At 39.4% G+C, this 21,998-nt stretch overlaps 1 protein-coding gene across 1 annotated transcript in view; it reads right to left on the bottom strand.

Moving 5' to 3' along the window:
* The window catches only part of LOC117394887 (collagen alpha-6(VI) chain-like), a 105,955-nt gene that overhangs the window by 56,400 nt on the left and 27,557 nt on the right, over positions 1–21,998 (bottom strand). The window contains exons 11-22 of the mRNA XM_059013027.1: positions 21,285–21,860; positions 20,170–20,519; positions 18,511–18,589; positions 15,459–15,604; positions 14,383–14,475; positions 13,576–13,629; positions 12,076–12,147; positions 11,373–11,399; positions 8,469–8,513; positions 7,662–7,715; positions 6,904–6,966; positions 290–355 (exon numbers count right to left, since the gene is read on the bottom strand). Of these exons, the coding sequence (XP_058869010.1) occupies positions 290–355; positions 6,904–6,966; positions 7,662–7,715; positions 8,469–8,513; positions 11,373–11,399; positions 12,076–12,147; positions 13,576–13,629; positions 14,383–14,475; positions 15,459–15,604; positions 18,511–18,589; positions 20,170–20,519; positions 21,285–21,860 (1,625 nt within the window). The remainder of the gene's footprint in view (positions 1–289; positions 356–6,903; positions 6,967–7,661; positions 7,716–8,468; positions 8,514–11,372; positions 11,400–12,075; positions 12,148–13,575; positions 13,630–14,382; positions 14,476–15,458; positions 15,605–18,510; positions 18,590–20,169; positions 20,520–21,284; positions 21,861–21,998) is intronic.

The raw sequence follows: 21,998 nt of genomic DNA, 5'->3' as shown, positions 1-21,998 counted from the left end.
CTTTTTTTATTTCACAAAAATGACATTAAAATATTGATAAGCCTGGGCCTGAAGGCCTGTAAATCAATCTGTGGCTACATTTAGTAACCCTGTTATCCTCACCTGTATTATCAACACCTGACTCACCAACACTTTCAAATGTGTTGCATCTTACAACCATCCACAACTGCCTGAAATGTGTTACGTTGAGACAGTTCATTTTCTTAGATTTTTCTAAAACGAGTCAGCTAACCACAGTCTAAATTGTTTCAGAACTGCTTTAGCAGACATCTGAAATGAATCCACGCACCTGCATTCCAGGATTTCCTTTTACCCCCTTGGAGCCAACCACGCTGTTGTCAGTTCCAGGGATGCCCTAGAGAAAAAAAAAAAGACCAGCTTTTAAAATTCATTTCGCAATAAAGACTAGAAACTTTCCTTTAACTGTAAAGAAACCAATGCATGTATGAAGATATCTAATATGTTCAGCCAGTCTCCCCTTTCTTATTAGTTAATCTGAATTTTTTTAAAACATCTTTGAAAGAGTTGATACTGTTTAATACATTAACATATTTTGTATATTACGGTTAATCTAATTAGCAGCATTAACTCATCAAATCAATTATCATAATAACTTGGATTAACATAAAAATCTAAAAAACAAACAAGAAATACACAAATGTATTTGTGCATATGATGTGTATAGAGTGTAATATATAATATTATTATAATCAATACAAAAATATAAATATTAGCTAATAATGGTCATGCCTCCCTACATTGCTACTCCCAAAGCACCTCCTATTTTCTACTGCCGCCCTCTACAGTAACATCTTCACATAGCATAACTACACGTACAGTATCCACCACTTACACCATCCAGGGTTATTGAGGGCAGCCGTTTATAATGGACAAATAGTGCTTGCCTTTTGCCGATCCCATTGATTTCAATAACAAAGGCATTGTTTATTCTGTGTTAAACACGCCGTATATTTCAGGCAGACTCAGCTGTTTGGATCTTGTTATGTGCCGTTCACATAGATTTAAATAACAAACGCAATGGTTTATACTGTAGTAATCGCTCTTACTAATCCACCAATCAGCTGTTTTCACCTCGTTACCTTGCCATTCACATAGATTTCAATACAAGACAGCACTTTACTGTAGTAAAAGCTTGACAGTTCGATTAACCACCCAGCTGACATTTATTTTGGCAATTTCCATGTTAAAAATACTCTCTTTTTTTTGCAGTTTCATTCTTAGCCCTCAAATAAGCAATTTGGACAGTTTTCAAAACCGTTTTTGCTATATTTTTTTTTAAATACACACTTTATTGTGATTATAATAAGCGGAAATACAGTATTTCAATAGAACTTCAATAACAAAATAACAATGTGTTTACAATCGCCGCATTATAATATAGATCACAACATAACATCATTTTTTTTTTCCTATGGCAGCATTATATAGCGATTACCCCTGTACTGTACCTTGGCTATTTAATCCCTGTACTTAGTGTCTGGTTTACAGTACTGACTGCAACAGCAAGCATGACTGGAAAGAGAAAAGCGATGAGCATCAGCACGAACATTTAGTGTGTAAATCATATTTCTCTGTTAGATGCTGTGCGCTTGCTAAAGCATGCTTGGAACTCTGTCAGTCAGCAAATAATGAAACGTTGCTTCAAAGAAGCTGAGAGAGTGCTGACGAATATACAAATTGACTCTGACAACACCAAATGGGTAAGCATGTATGCTACGCTTTTAACACTGCGGTGTGCTATGGAGCAGCATCCGGATATAGAGCCGAATTAGGATTTTATAGAAAATGCTGGCAAAGTTTACTGTCCATACTTGTAAAAACAGACCGTCCAGATCCTTTTTTTCAGTGCTGTTAAAAGTGTTATATTTTGGAATATACAGTAAGTTAAATATTAAGACTCCATGTGACAGGCTGGCTCGCAGTGGTGAGGTTGATGACGTCATGGACCAGGAAGTAACTGAAACCAAACAGTGGATGGGCGGGTGAAGCTGAGTGCAGTGGCACTCAGCGTGTTTAATAAACAAAACAAAAGATTTAAACAATGAACAAAACACAAAACAAAAAGGCGCAATGGCCAAACAAATAGAAACAAGTATATTTGTTTTAATATAGCAATTGTTAATTTTATATGTTCTCGCGCTCTCTCTCTCTCTCCGCTTTCCCGTACTCTCCTCTCTACACTCAAACCCCGAGTGCAGAGAGCTGCAGGTTTATATACTCTGGCCGAGGGATTAACTAGTTGTTGATTATCTTATTACCCCTCGGCCAGAGTCTGCACACGTTTGGTAAGGATGCATGACTGTCAGCTAGTTAAATAATCAGTAGCTGATCAGCCATGCATCCTCACTGTGTTTTTAAATATAATAATAAAAGACGCGGTGCTTTTATCCGCGCCGCAAACAAAAATACAAATAATAATAAATAGGGGCGGGACACTCCGCCACACATGCCCCCCCTTGTGCGCAGCACACATGGCCTTTTCGGCCACCTCCCCCCTTATTCCCTAAAGTCCCGGCTAGCAGTCCTGGCCCAGGAACAGGGGAAGCAAGGTATCTCCGGGGGCGGCCACGGCGGGATGTCCTCCTCCCACCCCAACAACTGTAGCGTCCTAGTGGACCATGCACAGGCCGGTTCCTCTGGCCAGAAAAAGGCCGGTTCCTCTGGCCCCCCTTCTTCATGGCCGGCAGCTCCCCTCTGTGGGACTCCGGCCACCTTTTCTCCTGCAGCGAAATTGCTGCGGGGGGAGCTGGTCTCCTGACCCCCCCCCCCCCCCTTCTTCATGGCTGGCAGCTGCCCTTCATGGGGCTCCAGCCACAGTATTTCCTGCAGCGAAATTGCTGCAGGGGAAGCTGGTCTCCTGACCTCCCCCCCCTTCTTCATGGCTGGCAGCTGCCCTTCATGGGGCTCCAGCCACAGTATTTCCTGTCGTGAAAGTGCGGCTGGGGGAGCTGGTTTCCTGACCTCCCCCCCCTTTTCCGTGGCCAGCAGCTCCCCTTCATGGGGCTCCAGCCACAGTATTTCCTGCCGCATGGGGAGGGGAAAGCAGGGGAAAGCAGTCCTCCCACGGCGGCTGAGGCGGAACCAGCAGGCATTCACCCTCTGCTGGTGGAGCTGGGAGCGGCAAGCAGTCCTCCCACGGCGGTTGAGGCGGAACCAGCAGGCATTCACCCTCTGCTGGTGGAGGTGGGAGGGGCAAGCAATCCTCCCACGGCGGTTGAGGCGGAACCAGCAGGCATTCACCCTCTGCTGGTGGAGCTGGGAGCGGCAAGCCATCCTCCCACGGCGGCTGAGGCGGAACCAGCAGGCATTCACCCTCTGCTGGTGGAGCTGGGAGCGGCAAGCCATCCTCCCACGGCGGCTGAGGTGGAACCAGCAGGCATTCATCCTCTGCTGGTGGAGGTGGGAGGGGCAAGCAGTCCTCCCACGGCGGCTGAGGCAGAACCAGCAGGCATTCACCCTCTGCTGGTGGAGGTGGTGGAGGCAGAGGCAGCTCTTGCTGCTCTTCTCCTGGCGATGGTGGAGACAGAAGCAGCTCCTGCTGCTCTGCTCCTGGTGGTGGTGGAGACAGAGGCAGCTCCTGCTGCTCTGCTCCTGGTGGTGGTGGAGACAGAGGCAGCTCCTGCTGCTCTGCTCCTGGTGGTGGTGGAGACAGAGGCAGCTCCTGCTGCTCTGCTCCTAGTGCTGGAGACGGCAGCAATGGCTCCTCTCCCTCTGGCGTTGGAGACGGCAGCGATGGCTACTCTCCCTCTGGCGCTGGAGAAGGCAGCGATGGCTCCTCTCCCTCTGGCGCTGGAGAAGGCAGCGATGGCTCCTCTCCCTCTGGCGCTGGAGAAGGCAGCGATGGCTCCTCTCCCTCTGGCGCTGGAGAAGGCAGTGATGGCTCTTCTCCCTCTGGTGCTGGAGACGGCAGCAATGGCTCCTCTCCCTCTGGCGCTGGAGAAGGCAGCAATGGCACCTCTCCCTCGGGCGTTGGAGATGACAGCGATGACTCCTCTCCCTCTGGCGCTGGAGACAGCAGCACTGGCTCCTCTCCCTCTGGTGCTGGAAACAGCAGCGGGGCCCCTCCCATATCTGCAGCCAGGTAGTTGAGCACCATGGCTGCGATGTCTGGTGTGGTGTTTCTGTTCCCAGGCCTCCCAGCGCTCCCCATCTCTCGCCCACAGGAGGTTGATCACAGCAGGGAGGGCAACCATTATATCCCTCTCAGGCTCCGCCAGCCAGTCCCAGATCCCCTCAGAGGAGACAGGATTCTTCTGCCTAGGAGGATGCTGGTCCTCTCTCACCCTTGCTGGATGCTCAGGCTCCTTCCTCTCCTGCCATGGAGGGGGTTGGTCCGGTGCCACGTGCCTGACCTCACCAACCGTGAAGCACCACTCCTCACCCTTCAGGCAGGTGAGGCAGACGTCCAGCGTGGTAAGGACCCGCTGCGCCTCCTGCTGCTGTTGTTGTTGCTGCTGCTGCTGCTTTCTCCTCCGACTACTTTTCCCCATTTTTTTTTTTTTCAAAAAAAACACACAAAAAAACACTTTGAAAAAAACAAAAAAAACGTCCTTATCCTTCCTGGTACGGCTGTTGGAGGCGTTGTTTGTCCCACGCAGGACACCATATGTGACAGGCTGGCTCGCAGTGGTGAGGTTGATGACGTCACGGACCAGGAAGTAACTGAAACCAAACAGTGGATGGGCGGGTGAAGCTGAGTGCAGTGGCACTCAGCGTGTTTAATAAACAAAACAAAAGATTTAAACAATGAACAAAACACAAAACAAAAAGGCGCAATGGCCAAACAAATAGAAACAAGCATATTTGTTTAAATATAGCAATTGTTAATGTTATATGTTCTCGCGCTCTTTCTCTCCGCTCTCCCGAACTCTCCTCTCTACACTCAAACCCCGAGTGCAGAGAGCTGCAGGTTTATATACTCTGGCCGAGGGATTAACTAGTTGTTAATTATCTTATTACCCCTCGGCCAGAGTCTGCACGCGTTTGGTAAGGATGCATGACTGTCAGCTAGTTAAATAATCAGTAGCTGATCAGCCATGCATCCTCACGGGGTTTTTAAATATAATAATTAAATGACGCAGCGCTTTTATCCGCGCCGCAAACAAAAATACAAATAATAATACATAGGGGCGGGACACTCCGCCACACTCCATTATATCATTATTTCCTCCATTATATTACATTTGTGATATTGAGTTTTTCTGTCAGTGTTCTAGGGAAGCTACTTCTAGTTATATCTGCCTATGTGTTTTGTGTAAAGTAGTATATTTGAGTATAGGGTTGGGACGGTATACAATTTCCACAGTATGATAACCTTAAAAAAAAAAAAAAATACCACGGTAACCCTAATATCACAGTATAAATCATGCAAGTTATAAATTGAAGCAAATACATTTTTATTATTATTATTTTTATTTATTTTTAACATAGAACCCTAACTCCAAAACCAAGAAATTCTTAGTCTTAATTCTCTGTAGTACAGTATATTTTAGAGAATAGGAAAATGTGCTCAGCTTGCTTAATAATTACTATGGAGCTTATTTTTTGTCCTGTATGGAAAAAAAGTGAATCTGTTTATCAGAAAAAAAAAAAAAAAAAAATATATATATATATATATATTATGCCAGCAAGGTTGAGGATGTTCAGGTTCCATTCAGAAAGGAGCAAAAAAAATAAAGTGCTGTTTATTTGCTGGTAAAAATTCGGAAATGATCGGTCACATTGCTTAAAACACAAACATTAACTAATATTGGTTAATAGCAGAGAAGGCTATAACTACTGTATTTATAACTTACTTTTGAGATGTATGCATACATTTCAGGGTGATGGTCCCTGAGGTGTGTAAAAAGGTTCCATGTGTTTCCACCACGAGCAGAAACCGATGTTCTGCAACATCTACAATACAGCACTCCATCTTCAAACAATACGCCATCTTTTTTCTTATATCCAAAATACATCCATGCCTTAGATTTAATATGTTTTGCTGGCGGGAAAAGATCTTCCTCAGGAATTTCACAAAGGCCTGAATGGTCATTACTTCGTTTGGAAGCAGACATTGTTAATGACACTGTAATAATGTATAGCACTCGTTGCAACACAAAATGGCAGCAATGATGATTAATAGGAAGGTGAGAGCAGACAGAGTACTACTAATGCGGCAACAGTGAGCTTCCAAAATAAGGGAGACAGCTCGGTGAGTGTTAAACTTGTATTCTGCCCAATTCGTTGCAACTTTATTTTTTTACACTTTGTGGTGGACTATAACCATTGTATACAGTAATTACAATAATCGCGGTGCAGTGCAAAAGGAACAGTATCTATACCGTAATGTATCTAAACCGTGGTAAACCTCAAAACCAGTATACCGACCCATCCTTATTTGAATATATTGGCCTACATACAATTTCTATAGACATTCAGGTACTTAAATGGCCTTTGCTGTCAGATGAGATGGACATCCCTGGCCTAGAGCATGTAAAACCCCCAAAACCAATGAAAATATTTATACATAGGCATAGGCACATCCAGCAGCTTACTCAAACACTAGATGTAGGTATAATACATTTTACGAAAAATCTGAACTTTGCTTACAATAATAGCTGTATTTTGTGGTCACATCATCAAAAAAACACAAACACTTGGTACCAATGAAAACTTCAGAGTCTGACAAAAAATAAAAAAACAATATATAGTTTGCCTGGGGTATCTGAACGGAAATATATGATAATTTTGATTTAAAACAGCCGACTCCCAAAATCACAAAATTCCTTAAAGGAGAGAAGAAAGTCCAGGCCTTTTCTACCCTCCCTGATTCTGGAAGTGCCAAACTCAAACAGGTCAGTGTATATACACTATAGTACAGTATTAAACTGATTCACTCACAGGGTCTCCTCTTAGACCATTCTCCCCTCGGTCTCCAGGTTCTCCCCTCACACCTCTCCTGCCCTAAAACAAAGAAAAAGTGAACACAAAAATCAACAGTAAGTCTAAATTAAACATTTGATAATGTAATCCTTTGGGTGTTCTAATGTAACAGCGAACGTCTGTGTATGTGGGTAATATTGGCAGGAGTAGTGAACTTTACGAGCTGTGAGTGCCAATATAACACAGACACACAAGCTTGCCGTCCTATACATCTATTTATACTTCTTTATTATTAATATAAAAGTTACTGCATACTTAACATACTTAAAATACATCCTCTCAAGTCTATTATTGTGTTTACAACATGGATTTATAACAATAATCTAAATGTAATCCTTAAATCAAGGGGCATGCTTCTTTTTTCCGAAATATAAATGCTGCGGCTTTAATAGCTTTCATTTGGTTTTTGTTTGTCCCACATTGATTTTCAAAAAGATTTGATCGCTCCAGGCCAAGCTTACAATTGCTCAGCTTAGTAGTAATAATAACATTACTTTTAAACTATTCAGGGCCCTTGCCGTGACTGTATTTGAATCGCTGCATTTTCATAAGGTCTTAACAATCCCAAAAAAGAACTTGGGAAAGTTCTAACCTTGTCTAAATTCTATATACAGTATTCCGATATAGGAGTTGTGTCTGGATTTGGGACTTATGTATAATGCTAGAAACACATGCTGAATATCAATATTTCTACAGTATAACATAATACTACTTACTGTGTTTCCAGGGCTGCCTTTTTCACCAGCAGATCCAGAAAATCCAGGATGCCCCTGTTTGAAAAAACAAAATAAAAGTTCAATATTAGTACCTACATTTGTAACAGAGCAGAGGCACGCCACTTAACCTCTGCACGAAATATATACAGGCTTGTGTGCACAAGCAGTTACAGAGCTTTGAACCTCATCTCACATACATAAAAGCTGTGAACTGTACAAACATTAAGCATTTATTTATTTATTTATTTATTTATTTATTTATTTATTTATTTTAATTTAGTAGTCGCCAATTATTTATTTTTTTGTTGTTTTCTCCCCAATTTAACAGTGTCCAATTAATTTTGTTTAGCTCAGCCTATCGCTACCACCCCCGCGCTGACTTGGGAGCGGCGAAGACGAGCACACGCTGTCCTCCGAAGCGTGTGCCGTCAGCCGACCACTTATTTTCACACTGCAGACTCACCATGTAGCCACCCAGAGCTACAGTGTCGGAGGACAATGCAGCTCTGGGGAGCTTACAGGCAAGCCCGCAGGCGCCCGGCCAGACTACAGAGGTCACTGGTGTGCGGTGAGCCGAGAACACCCTGGCCGACCTAACCCTTCCCCCCCCCGGGCGGTGCTCGGCCAATTGTGCGCCGCCCCCTGGGAGCTCCCGTCCTCGGTCGGCAAAGGAATAGCCTGGACTCGAACCGACGACATCCAGACTATAGGGTGCATCCTGCACTCTACACGAGTGCTTTTACTGGATGCGCCACTCGGGAGCCCCCACATTAAGCATTTAAAGTTGTGCTTAATGGGAATAATCACCTTCTCACCATCCACACCATCTATTCCATCGTCCCCATCTTCACCCTGTTCAAATTGCAGACAGTGCAAAATGTTTATTAGACATAGGTATATGTGACAGAGGATAAAATCTAAAATAGAATAAATCCAGATCTTCTGAATTTTGGGTTGTGCCACTGATTCTGATAGAGGTGTAAACTTATTGGGTCAATTGCAGCGTACCTGTGATTTAGTCAACATCAAGTGTACTAAAATGTAGACTAGCAGATCCATCTGTATTAACTTAATTCTGATTGCAGTGTACCAAACAGATGATCCTAGTAATTGGTTTAAATGATCTGGAACAAGTGGAACAAGTTAGACCAATAATGGGGACTAACCTATAGCTATGGCCAAATGTTTTGCATCACCCTATAGAATGAACACATTTTGCTTTATAAAGTTGAATGAAACCTGCTGAACAATGTTACGTTACTATATTAAATTACATACCACTTTGTAGTTTTCCATATACTTAACAAAGAACTGACAAATTGAAAAATGTGACATTTCGAAACCTAATATGATACTACAGTTATAGGCTTCCAGTAGACTTCTGCAATATCATTTTGTAGTTTCTTTGACTACATGATGTTGAATAAAATATCTAAATTATGTTCATATAGTTTTTTTTTTTAATTATCTCAATCCTAAAATCATAGCATCAAATGGACTAAACCTGCTTAATCCACTAGTTAGACACATCAAGTGGACTACATTTGGAACGCTGCAATTGACCCATTAGGATCAGTGTTACGCTGCAATATCTATCAATAATTTTCTTTGGAAATATTTCTATACATTATTTTTGTATTACTGTGTTTCTTTTTGTAAGACTGACATTTTCTGGTTTGGATAAAACTGGTAAAATAGGTAAAAATGCTAAGGTCTGGTCTAGGTCTGATTTTTGCAGGTAAGGTTGTATTTTAGATTTGCACTGTATCAGTGTTGTGTTTATATTTAACGTAAATGCCATTATTATTTATTTCTTAGCAGGCACCCTTGTCCAAGGCGACTTACAATTGTTACAAGATATCACATTATTTTTACATACAATTACCCATTTATACAGTTGGGTTTTTACTGGAGCAATCTAGGCAAAGTACCTTGCTCAAGGTACAGCAGCAGTGTCCCCCACCTGGTATTGAACCCACGACCCTCCGGTCAAGAGTCCAGAGCCCTAACCACTACTCCACACTACTGCTGGTATTTAGAAAACAATTATGTTTGATAAATACCAGTACATGTATTTAGATAAATATATATATATATCAATCAGGGCTTCTGAAACTCGGTCCTGGGAACCCCCTGTATCTGCTGGTTTTCATTCCAATCGAGCTCTCAGTTACTTAACTAGACCCTTAATTGAACTAATAATTTGCTTAATTAGACCTTTTTACTTGTTTTCAGCTCTTAAACAGTTGCAGTTCAAGTTACTTATCAAATGTTACAGCTAACTTGAAATATGCAACTGTTCAAGAGCTGAAAACAAGTAAAAAGGTCTAATTAAGCAAATTATCAGTTCAATGAAGGGTATAGTCAAGTAATTGAGAGCTCGGTTGGAATGAAAACCAGCAGACACAGGGGGTCTCCAGGACCGAGTTTGAGAAGCCCTGATATATATATATATATATTGTAACACAGCAGGGAGTGGGTTAATATCCTCCCTGCATGAAAAACATGTGCAAATGCACATTGGTTTAATTTAATTGTTTTTGTTAATTGTTTAATTATATTTGTTAATTGTGTTATCCCCTGCACCTGGTGATTCATTGTAAATCAGAGCCAGGTGCAGGGTATTTAAAGAGAGCAGCCAGTCTGTTTTGGGCTGCTGCTATGTATAGGAGCCTGCTTGATAGTGTGCTTAAGCGTAAAAGAAAAGGTAGAGTAAAACCTGTGTGGTTTGTTTTGTTTATTTGGCAGGTAAACGGCTTAGCCGTCCTGCAAGACAGTTTGGGTTCCTGTGTTTTAGTTAATGCTCGAAAAGAGCTAGGTGTTTGTTTTTGTTCTGTTTGTTATTGTTTATTAAAAATAGCGTGCAAGCGCTTTTAAAAATTAAGTTTTGTGTGTGGTGGGGTCATTAAAGTGCTGAAAAAAAACCTGAAGGACTAAAATCCTTCACAATATATATATATATATATATATATATATATATATGTTTGAAATCCTGTTTGATTTCTATGGATTGATTCTGGGCTTGATTTTTGCAGTTACCTGATGTAAAAAAAAATTTTTAAAAAAAAAAGACAACATCGCATCCTCCTTATGAGTGACTGAAGAGGGCCTGGAGTTGGAGCTAACTTGGGGCTGGAAAACGTATTGAATACACAATCTTCTATTGCTAGCAGTGCCAAATTCATCCCACCATTTGTCTGCAGATTCGATTACCCTTAATAGGCACGTGTGGGGTGTTCTTTTGGCTCATCTGTTATAGCTCTGTTTTAGAAAGCGATTTTGTACACGAATGGATTCTTCATCAAATATAGCAGTATCAAATCCAATGTCAAGCTGGTTTTCATAAACCAGCATATTTTGAATGTGTGGTTTGCATTTTTTTTGGAAGTAATTTATCCTATTTTAATAGTATTACTGTTTAGTAAGTTTAAAGCAAATTGCACCATCTTGTGGAAACACAAGGAATTGCTGTCTGGTAATGACATTACAGTGTTATTACGCTGAATATAATCTTTGATATTTGGAATTTAACTAAAATTAAGGAAAGCAATTACACAAATATACTGACATATAAAAAGAAAGGACTACAGAAATACTCTCTCCACTACTGAAAAGGCATGTTATGTTTTCAGGTACTATATGCTTTTTAAAATTAGGTGGAATATACTGTACCAAACCACAGAAACTACAGTTTCCAGCAGGTATACTTACCCTTTCTCCCCTGTAGCCTCTTGAGCCCTACAACAAATATTACAGAAAGGAAAATGTGTAAATACATACAGGAAACCAGATAATACATGCCTAACTACAGATATAACAGACGTGTTTAAATATGTAAGTGGACTTGTTTGCAGTAGCACTATAATGTAATAGTAAATTAAATCTGGTTAAAACACTAGTGTAATGAAGTAATTGATTTTGCATATTCTGGTTGCATTATTAAACGGTTAAAGCATTAACCCTTATAAGCAAAGTCTGCAGCAGTGCATGCATAATGTCATGCATACATTTTAGTAAAATGTATCTGTTACTCCAATGCTGACCGGTCATTCAGTACATTTTCAATAATACAAACAAAAATGAAAACTACACTTGCTGCATTGAGACACCACTGAAAACAAGCTATGGTTTTGTTTTTGTGTGGTTTTTTTTTGTTTGTTTTTGTTTTTTTGTTTTTTCTGGTTACCAAATAATGCAATTAAGTAAATAATAAAAAAGTCAGTTATATTGAGGTCTGATTCTGACTTAAACCCAGTCAGTTATTCAGTGGCAGGCTGTGCTGTGCGAGAAAGTGATCGTTTGTGATTTTAGTTTTTTGTCAGGATAACAGGATTTGGAATACCACTGAAAGTGAATGACAGAGAGCTTCCACTTGTCATACAGTTCGAGACACGCTGTGCGTCAGTCTTCTTACCTTAGCACCTCTTTGACCAGGGCACCCTTGAATACCTTGAGTCCCATTCAGACCAGGAGGACCCCTTTCACCCTGAAAAAGAAAGAACTCCAGTAATCGCTCTACTTGTTCATTTTAGACCTAAAATGATTCCTGGGTTTCCACATCCTTCTGTGCACTGTAATCCATCTGAAATCTGAACTTTGTGTTCCATAAAGACAGATTGAGCAGCAGGCACACAAGCTGCCTGCCTCGCTCCTTAATGCATTTTTGAGACAAGGAACTAACTGAGTGTATAACTGGAACAAATGTGGGTGCAAGGCAATCGTCTGCATGTGAGGTAATAAAGCTGTAAGCAGGGTCAGAATCCATGACGACCGTGTATCACACAACACTGCCTGTTACATGTCTGCAATCAGACAACATTTTGGGTATCTCCTTTTCTCTTTTTTTTCTCCTAATGTTTTTGTTTATTTATTCTTTTAAGAAACACCAACAAGTTTTCAACATTCACATTTTTAAGAAAATAAACAATTGTGTAAATATTATAGGCATAGAACCTTCCTGAGATAGTGTCTATATTATAGCTAGAGCTCTATCTAGCACATGCCAGTAGACCTGTTAAAAACTGCCTTTCCCTTTGCAGCATTTTATTGATGCAGTATTCAACTTCATCAGCAGGTGACAGTATGTGTTTTTGTTATATAAAACTGCATTTTTAAACTCTCAACAACCCTTTGCATTGTTTAGTTATCTTTTCCATATTTTACATCTGGAATCCCAACACAGGCCTGTTGCTGAGTGGTGGTCCACATATATCTGCCATCTTAATAAAACAAAAATATTTCTTTTTTGACAAGACAATTTTTGACAAAAAAATATTTTCTTTAGATTCCAACTGCGACTTTAAACAGTGTCATGAGAAAGCATACCCTTAGCAAATTATATGATTTTGGTTTACTAAAGGACAAAACAAGTACAAAATATTAAAAAAAAATTATAATTCTCTAATAAAAACAATTCATATCACTAATGTTTCAATAATTATCTTTTTTTTAATATTAACTCTTATTTCTACGGTCATTCTTTTGTTTCAATAAGCCACCTAAGAGATTTGTATAACCCCAATTGACCACAGGCAAGCACCTAACAGAATGGGAATTCAAAGGAGTCCCAGGTTAATTACTGTTCAGGAATGCCACTTTGATTAGAAACCGGGAATGTATTCATATTTTAGACATTTGAATTGCAGATTTATTTATCTTTTCCATTGTGTTTACTTTATGGAACCTGATTGGGTTAGACTGTCAGGTTGTTTATAATACAGTTTAAAGCAAAATGGCATTCACCAAAAACTCTCCAGTCTTAGACTCTATATTATACATCGGAAAAAAGGTAAGATTGGTTCAACTGCACAATAGCTTTGTCTTAACAGGGCTTGGTAATTGAACATCACTTGCCTTAAATTCCTCTACATGATACTAGTCAAAATGTAATTTCTCTTAGCAATAAAACACTTACAACGCCTCCTTCTTCACCTGGGTGCCCAGGAGACCCCTCTAGACCTGTGGCTCCCTGAAAAATAAAAATAAAATAAAATACATTATTTTTTGTGTATGGGTGTGTGAACGCATTGGTGCCAATAAGTCTTGACCAGAATGCATTGAGAATGGAATTGGTTAAAGTGGGACTGAATAAGGCCATTTGGGTGAAATAGAATTAGAGTGTAACTAGTTGTGTGAGGCTTAACTGATTTGATATTCATTCTGAATGTTTGAAACAAGCTACAAAAATACATGAGAAGAAGCAAGACTAACAGCAAAGTGTCTCAGACGATATGAAAGTGAAAGGAGACTGAATGAGGCTAAAAACAACAGAAAACTCAAAGGCGTGAGATGGAGAGATTACTTGTGGGAGTAAAGTTATATTATAAATGTTTGAATGACTAATGGAATGATCCTTTCAAAGGAATGCAGTGCACTGCAGGTGTCAACTGCAGCATGATTTACTTATCTGAATAAGAAAACACTTCAATAAAGTCAACATGACTGTTTTGTAACATTTGGAAAACTCTCATGAGAACACATCCGCCAGCCAGAGTCCAGCAGACATCCGGACAGGGTGCAGTACAAATGTTAGCACCAGCAAAATATAAACTAAACCGGAAGGCTATATTATGGCAATATACAGCTTTATATATGATACAGTATATGCTTTTCTAACATTGCGATTACTCTGTACTCTGCGATTATAAAGCCCCTCAGTATGCATGCAGACAAGAACTGAACAGGTTTGACAAAAGCAGTGACTATATTAATGTGGTCTTACCTTGGATCCTGGGGATCCCCTGAGACCACGAATTCCTTCCTGACCAACACACTTGCAGATTACACTGCAGCACTCCCTTTCAGAAACCGTGTCCTGTAACACAATAAAAAGACATGCTAGTTCAGGGAAATTCAACTGCAAGTCAGGGCAAGCACCATTAGGGGAATGTGAAAAATAAGACAGTGTTGATAGCTTTGGGGAAAGTTTGTTTATCTTTTCTCAATCCTGCTAATGGGGAAAAGAATGGGGGCAGGGAAAGTGGATAACGCTGACCAGCTGCTTTGAACGCTTTCTCGCTTAGAAATGGAGGGATTCTCACAGTAATAGCAGTGTAAAAGAAAGCCCAACTTTCTTCTTTATTTTTTTTATGTCTACAAGAATGGAATAGGTTCTTTTAAGTTTTGTTTTTTTTTTCTTGTGTGTTGAAAAGGCAATGAAAGGATTTTTATTTACAGTAAAAATAATATATTGTTATATTGTCATAGGACTTATCAGGTGACACCGACCCTGTTTCTGGAGGATTTATGATCGGGCTGGCATGGATCTAACTCAAATCTTTTGTACTGTGAAAATGTGCCTCATACCAAGCCATCTTTTAAAAATAAACAGTTATACAGTCAGGACCCAAGATTTGCGCATTACAGGGGAGTAGAAATGAGTAAACTCTGTATCCGTTTACCTGTGTATACCCTTGACTACACCACTGATTTCAGCAACATTTGTAGTCGTTTGAGAGAGGCTCAGGAATTAATGGTGGGGGTGATTGTTCAGGTTTGTTCTGCTAGTGTAACTACAAGGCCGTAAAGCTGTAAACTCATGTCCCAGCAAATGCCTACAAGAATGCCATAGGTTCTTCAAAGTTTTAAATCTCCTGCATGCTGTCACCTTCTTCTGTGTTGCCTCAAGGATCAGACACCTGGACCTGGAGATACCCCAGGGATGTAGTTTCTCCAGTCCTGTCTAAGAAGGGTCTCCTTACTTAGATACCAGTGGTGTTTTAAGAGCTCCTAACTTATAAAAAAGAAATGATACCCAAAAACATTATTCCTAAATTATAGTACTAAATGTATACTTACAAGTTCTTTAAACATTGAACTGGCAACATTCTGCATTCCAATGGTGAGTGGCAATTTATAGCCAAATCCTCTTCCAAACTCAATACTTTGGAGTTCGTCTGCATTTATTGCACCTTCTAAAGCAACTGTAAGCAATGCGTGAATTCCTGTCACAAATCAGAAATTGAGAAAAGAGGTTTTCAGTGGTTAAAATAATAAAGAATTAAGTACATAGACAATAAAAAAAACACTAGAAATCATCCATTGTTAAGTAGGTACAAGTGGCTACATGGATTTGAAATGGCCTGTACCCAAGTAGTATAAGAAAGCTAAAACAAATGAATGGGTTTCATGTAACATATTTTTGCATACTACTCCTGGAATGCTGAGAGTTCAAATTACAGTACATTATTTTAAAAAAAAAACATAACAAAGTGTATCATGTTAAATGTCTACATAGTAAGTTTGCAGGTTGCCAGCATGCTTGTACTGCACACCTACAGCTATGGCCAAAAGGGCTGCATCACCTACAAAAAAAAAATAACTATTTGAACATCATTTAGATTTTTTATTTAACATCATGCAATCAAAGAAACTGCAGAATGATTTTGCAAAAGTCTACCGGAAGCCATACTAATAGTACAGCATTTCATTTCAGATTTTGAAATGTGACATTTTTCAATTGGTTACAATGCTTTGATACACTTTGCAATTCCTTTACCATAGTTTTATAATAAACCTGATCTGACATTTCTATGACTTATACTATAATAATATTCTATTTAGAATCAATTTATTAAAACACACACATACTTCTCCAAGTACTTTATTACTTGTGAAATGTGAACAAATAAACCAACATCCTAGCTGATACAGGGGAGCACAACACAAATAACAGCTCAACAGCTAACAGTTCCTGTCTAGCGGCATACATATCAAGATCTGCTGCTCCATATGTAGACACATTTGGAGCCAAATATATTTTGTTCTTATTTAAATACACATAAAATAGCAAAAAATTGTTAAACACTGGCTTAGATCTGGTACAGCTGTTATTTACAATATAAAGCACTACATCTGCTTGCACTTAAGAGAACATCTGGAAAATATTCTGAATTTTAAGTAACTGTGAGAGGTTATATAGAAAAGCTGTGTTCACATTGTCTTAAAAAGGAAATGTTAAATTAATGGAAGTCTGGGTGTTCCACACTGGCTTTTTAAACCATAGTTGTTGCTTGATTTCATACTTTTACAAAAAAACACTGAAAATGGGTATTTCAAAGCACACACATTTTGCTGTTATGGGCTTACACATCATTGCTTAGACAACTTAAATATCCTTTCTTATCTACATCAGGGCTACAAGGTACTTTCTGACCAAAAAAGGAATCATCTGAAATGTCACACAAAAACTAGCCATTTAAAATGGGTGCTTTCAGTGATTCACAGTCACACAGAGACTATTTATCCCATTATCTATATTTTGCCATTATTGTATTGGATACATTTATATTATTCATTCATTGAACATACAGTGGCTCTCAAAAGTATTCACCCTCCTTGGACTTTTCCACATTTTATTGTGTTACAACATGGAATCAAAATGGATTTAATTAGAAGTTTTTGCCACTGATCAACACAAAAAAGTCCATAATGTCAAAGTGAAAAATAAAATCTACAAATTGTTCTAAATTAATTACAAATACAAAACAGAAAATATTTGATTGCATAAGTATTCACCCCCTTGAGTCAATATTTGGTAGAGGCACCTTTGGCAGCAATTACAGCCATGAGTCTATTTGGATAAGTCTCTACCAGCTTTGCACATTTGGACACTGCAATTGTTGCCCATTCTTCTTTGCAAAATTGCTCAAGCTCCGTCAAGTTGGATGGGAACCTTTGGTGAACAGCAATTTTCAACTCTTTCCACATATTCTCAATTGGATTGAGGTCCGGGCATTGACTGGGCCACTCCAGGACATTGATCTTTTTGTTTTTAAGCCACTCCAGTGTGGCTTTGGCTGTATGTTTGGGGTCATTGTCCTGCTGGAAGATGAATCTTCTCCCAAGTCCCAGTTCTCTTGCAGACTTCAGCAGGTTTTCCTCCAGGATTTCTATGTACTTTGCTGCATCCATTTTGCCCTCTATCTTCAAAAGCTTTCCAGGCCCTGATGCAGAGAAGCATCCCCATAGCCTGATGCTGCCACCACCATGCTTCACGGTAGGGATGGTGTTCTCAGGATGATGTGCGGTGTTAGGCTTGCACCAAACATAGTGCTTAGCGTTGAGGGTAAAAAACTCTATTTTGGTCTCATCAGACCATAGAATCTTCTTCCACTTGGTCTCAGAGTCTCCCACATGCCTTATGGCAAACTCTAGCCGAGATTTGATGTGAGTTTTTTTCAACAATGGCTTTCTTTTTGCCACTCTCCCATAAAGGCCAGTTTTGTGAAGCACCCAGGCTATTGTTGCCGTATGCACAGTGTCTCCCAGCTCAGCTGTGGAAGACTCTAACTCCTTTTGAGTTGCAATAGGCCTCTTGTTGGCCTCCCTGACTAGTGTCCTTCTCGCCCGGATACTCCGTTTTTGAGGACGGCCTGTTCTAGACAGATTCACAGTTGTGCCATATTCTCTCCATTTCTTAATAATGGACTTTACTGTGCTCCAGGGGATATTCAATGCCTTGGAAGAACCTTATTCCGGGTTTGCTTTGAATGTTCCTTCGTCTTCATGATGTAGTTTTTGTTAGGAAATGTACTAACCAACTGTGGGACCTCCCAGAGACAGGTGTATTTAACCTGAAATCATGTGAAACACCTTAATTGCACACAGGTGGACTCCATTCAACTAATTATGTGACTTCTAAAGACAATTGGTTGCACCAGAGCTTATTTAGGTGTGTCATAGCAAATTTTTTTCACTTTGACATTATTGACTCTTTTTGTGTTGATCAGTGGCAAAAACTCCTAATTAAATCCATTTTGATTCCATGTTGTAACACAATAAAATGTGGAAAAGTCCAAGGGGGGTGAATACTTTTGAGAGCCACTGTAACTGATCACAGGCACCTCACCTTCACGTCTCAGCTTGTCAGATTCAATCTCAAGTCTCTCAACCACGTCGTCCAGTCCATCTGAGAATACTATCAGCACCTATAACAAGACTAGATGTGAGTGGGAGTCACTAACACCCAAGGGTAGGTTTAATAAAGTGTTGCACCTGTTAGTGTTGCAAACGAGTCGGAAGTCTTGGGTGAAATGTACTAGACAGGCGCAATGCTATTTGTGACTTTTTATGCTTTGCGGCTACAGTTTCTGTTTGTGGTTCAAGCGTAGACAAATATTTAATTATGGGCGTTCCTGCATAAATTCACAAATAGGGGGTGGAGATAGTGCAAATCAGGGTTCTCAAATATTATAATGAGATGTACAAAAGGAGCAGATAACTGCAACACTTACAATCACAATTGTTGCTGGCATTTCCCATTCCGTCTTTTCTTGTGCATTGCCAGTTGTGCTCAATGCATTTTTGAGGTGAACAACCAAATACCTATTCTTCCCTAAAAGCAGGGTGTACTTACAAGCCTTGAAAACAAGTTTCTATGACATTTCAGGTTTCCCCAACGTGTTGGAAGCAATAGACTGCAACTAAACCCTCCAGCTCATTCTCAGCATCTTTCAGCATGCACCACTGACTAACTTAAATAAAAGGGAACAGTATACATTTTGCTTATAGGCTACTTATGATAATACAAATTAGTGGTATTATGTAACATTTATTGCGGGTCCCTTGAAATTCGTATTAACGAGAATTGACTGTCCTCCTGTAAATATTTGATTTTACTACTGTATAGGCATACTTTACAGATTTATATATTTTTCATAATGTAATATGTAGCCTAGCCAAAACACATTGGTGTTATTTCCGTGCTATACATTTAAAATACACTATAAATGTATGTGTGTGTGCGATTTTATTGTATTTTTTTTTAAGCCTGACACCTCTTAATGTCGGACAAACATATCCGGTTTAGCGAGGGGCTACTGTATGGTTATGAAAAGCTTTTTGACAGAAACACATTTTTGATTTGGGGGTGAAGATGGGGGACCCACTATAGATTCAGATGGGATTAAAATGCCTTTCATTTTTATTTTCTCTTAGTACATATGACAAAATGTTTACTTTGTTAAGTGGCACAACGAAAATGCTAATTGCGGTATGTTTGCGCGCAACTGGTCCATCTTAGTAAACCTACCCCTCTGTGATGTCTGTAAAAATAAACCCAGAAATGGAATATTGGCTTCTATAAAGGGGAAGGGGAGGCATACTACAGTAGTTAAAAAGTTATGTGAGTACGTTATTCAAATATTATTATTATTATTATTATTATTATTATTATTATTATTATTATTATTATTTATTTATTTCTTAGCAGACGCCCTTACCCAGGGTGACTTACAGTTGTATATAAAATAAAATCATATCAAGAATTATAGAATATATATTGAGGTTAAGAATATTGGAGTCATGTTGTATGCATTGGTGCTGATAGTCTAAACAAAGAACAATACATGTGTTCACATGAGTTCATGATTGTTAAAACATGCCTTTTTACCTTGCTCTAGTTTGCTATTAAATAACATTTCCAGTAGCCCCAAGTACACATTTGCATTAGCAAAAATAGACCAAGGGAAATAACAATTGAGGTGAGCAATAATGTGTTGAGTTTTACCTTTGCTTTGGCTCTTGATTCCTTGTTGAATTTGGTCAAAAAAGACTGTAAAAATGCTGCATTCAGGTACGTAGCTTCTTTGGTCTGCAGTGCGATCAGCTTCTTAATGATATCCTTGTTGTATTTGTCAATTTTTGATTCGAAAATGATCTGTCCAGCGTCTGTGCTGATGAGGAATCCCAGTTTCATATCTATCTGGGAGCCAGTAGCACAGCTAATTGTTGCCATGGATGATATCTTCTGCATTATTTCAGGGAGGTACACTTGCAACTTCTGCTGTCCACTGAATATTCCTTGGAATCTGGCCCGCCTTGAAATATCAAACCCCACAGCAACATCGACGGTGCAGTCTAAAAAAAATAGCAAATAAAACAATCATTATTTTCTGACTATTTTTAGTTCTTAACTGTTTTGTATAATTCCCTATTGTTTTGTCTGTATTGATGATTATTTACCATTCTTACTTCTGACAAGACACTTAAAGCTGAATTTCAGAAGTAAAATATCACAACTGTGGAAGTGCTTTTTTAAAGACTATTTAACTTGATTGCTTAATCTCTACAGATATAAAGGGGATTACAATATCCTCCAACAGGAAATTTCATTCATTTAAAAAAATCTGAAACATATACAAAACATTCATGGTAAATGTCAAATTGTATAATAAAATGTTGAACAGGCATTATAAAACAATTATAAAACATAATATTTACATTACACTTCCTGGGACTAGGGAAGACATGTGTTTTAAAGAATATCATATCACATTTGCAGGCTGTTCAGGGAATTCAAAGATGAATAAATGTTATTTTACCCAAACAGACCAGACTTTTATTTATCACTATGCAGGTTATATTGGCCTGTGAAGTATCAAGAAAATGTTAAACAAATTGTAATAAAATAAGTCAGGCATCAAACCTTGAAAATGGTTAGTCAGAAGGAGATCACCAAAGATACTGCGTGATCATTCGTGGATGGATTGCAATTGCATGTTGCATTGATCACACATTATTTAGGTAGAGTAGATGGGGTATGTACCCCAACACCAAGCTTACTTAAACTAAATGATTTCCATTACACAACTTGAACTACCTAAACTTGGAGAAGTCACTTACCTTGGCTAGGTTTATCACTTTGGTCACATATCTTATGAACAATTCTTATCCTGATGATTTCTAGTTCCTTGAAGTTCTTAACTGTGAACATATGTTCAGGTTTCCCAGCAATCTGCAACAGCTCGAAGGAGTTGATGTGGCCCACGCCAATGGCAAAGATATTGATATTTTCATTCCTCAGAGCATACGCAGCTTCGTCCACAGAGTCCTGGGAGTGTCCATCAGTGATGACTATAAGATTCTGTGGGATGTTCTGGTTTTTTCTGCTTCCTGTCGATGGTTGAAAATAAGACCGGATGAAATTCAGCGCCTCCCCGGTTTGGGTTGTTTGCTTCAACTGCTTTATGCTATCAATCCTGTCCTTTATGGCAACGATGGAGTACAGTTCGTTTAGATAAAATTCTTTCTGTGGGTTAGTGCTAAATTGCGCAACGCCGATTCTGATATCTTCCTTTCCAATTTTAAAACTGCTCGCCACCTCCTTCATGAACTGCTGCATCACCTTGAAATCTTCTTCAGAGATGCTTTGTGATCCGTCAATCAGCATGACAATGTCTGCTTCTTGATTTTCACAAACTGGAAAAAAGAGAGAACTAATTGAGCTTCCCGTTTCTGTGACCCACCTATTGACTACAATGTACAGTTTTAGTGGCCATATATGTAGGCTGATTCCCGATTGGTTCCTGGTGCATACAATAAATACCAACACAATAT

This window comes from Acipenser ruthenus, chromosome 3 (assembly GCF_902713425.1).
Source record: "Acipenser ruthenus chromosome 3, fAciRut3.2 maternal haplotype, whole genome shotgun sequence".
Taxonomy (NCBI): Eukaryota; Metazoa; Chordata; class Actinopteri; order Acipenseriformes; family Acipenseridae; genus Acipenser; species Acipenser ruthenus.
Note: the sequence above shows the minus strand (reverse complement) of the source record. Positions and strands in the feature narration are given on the sequence as shown.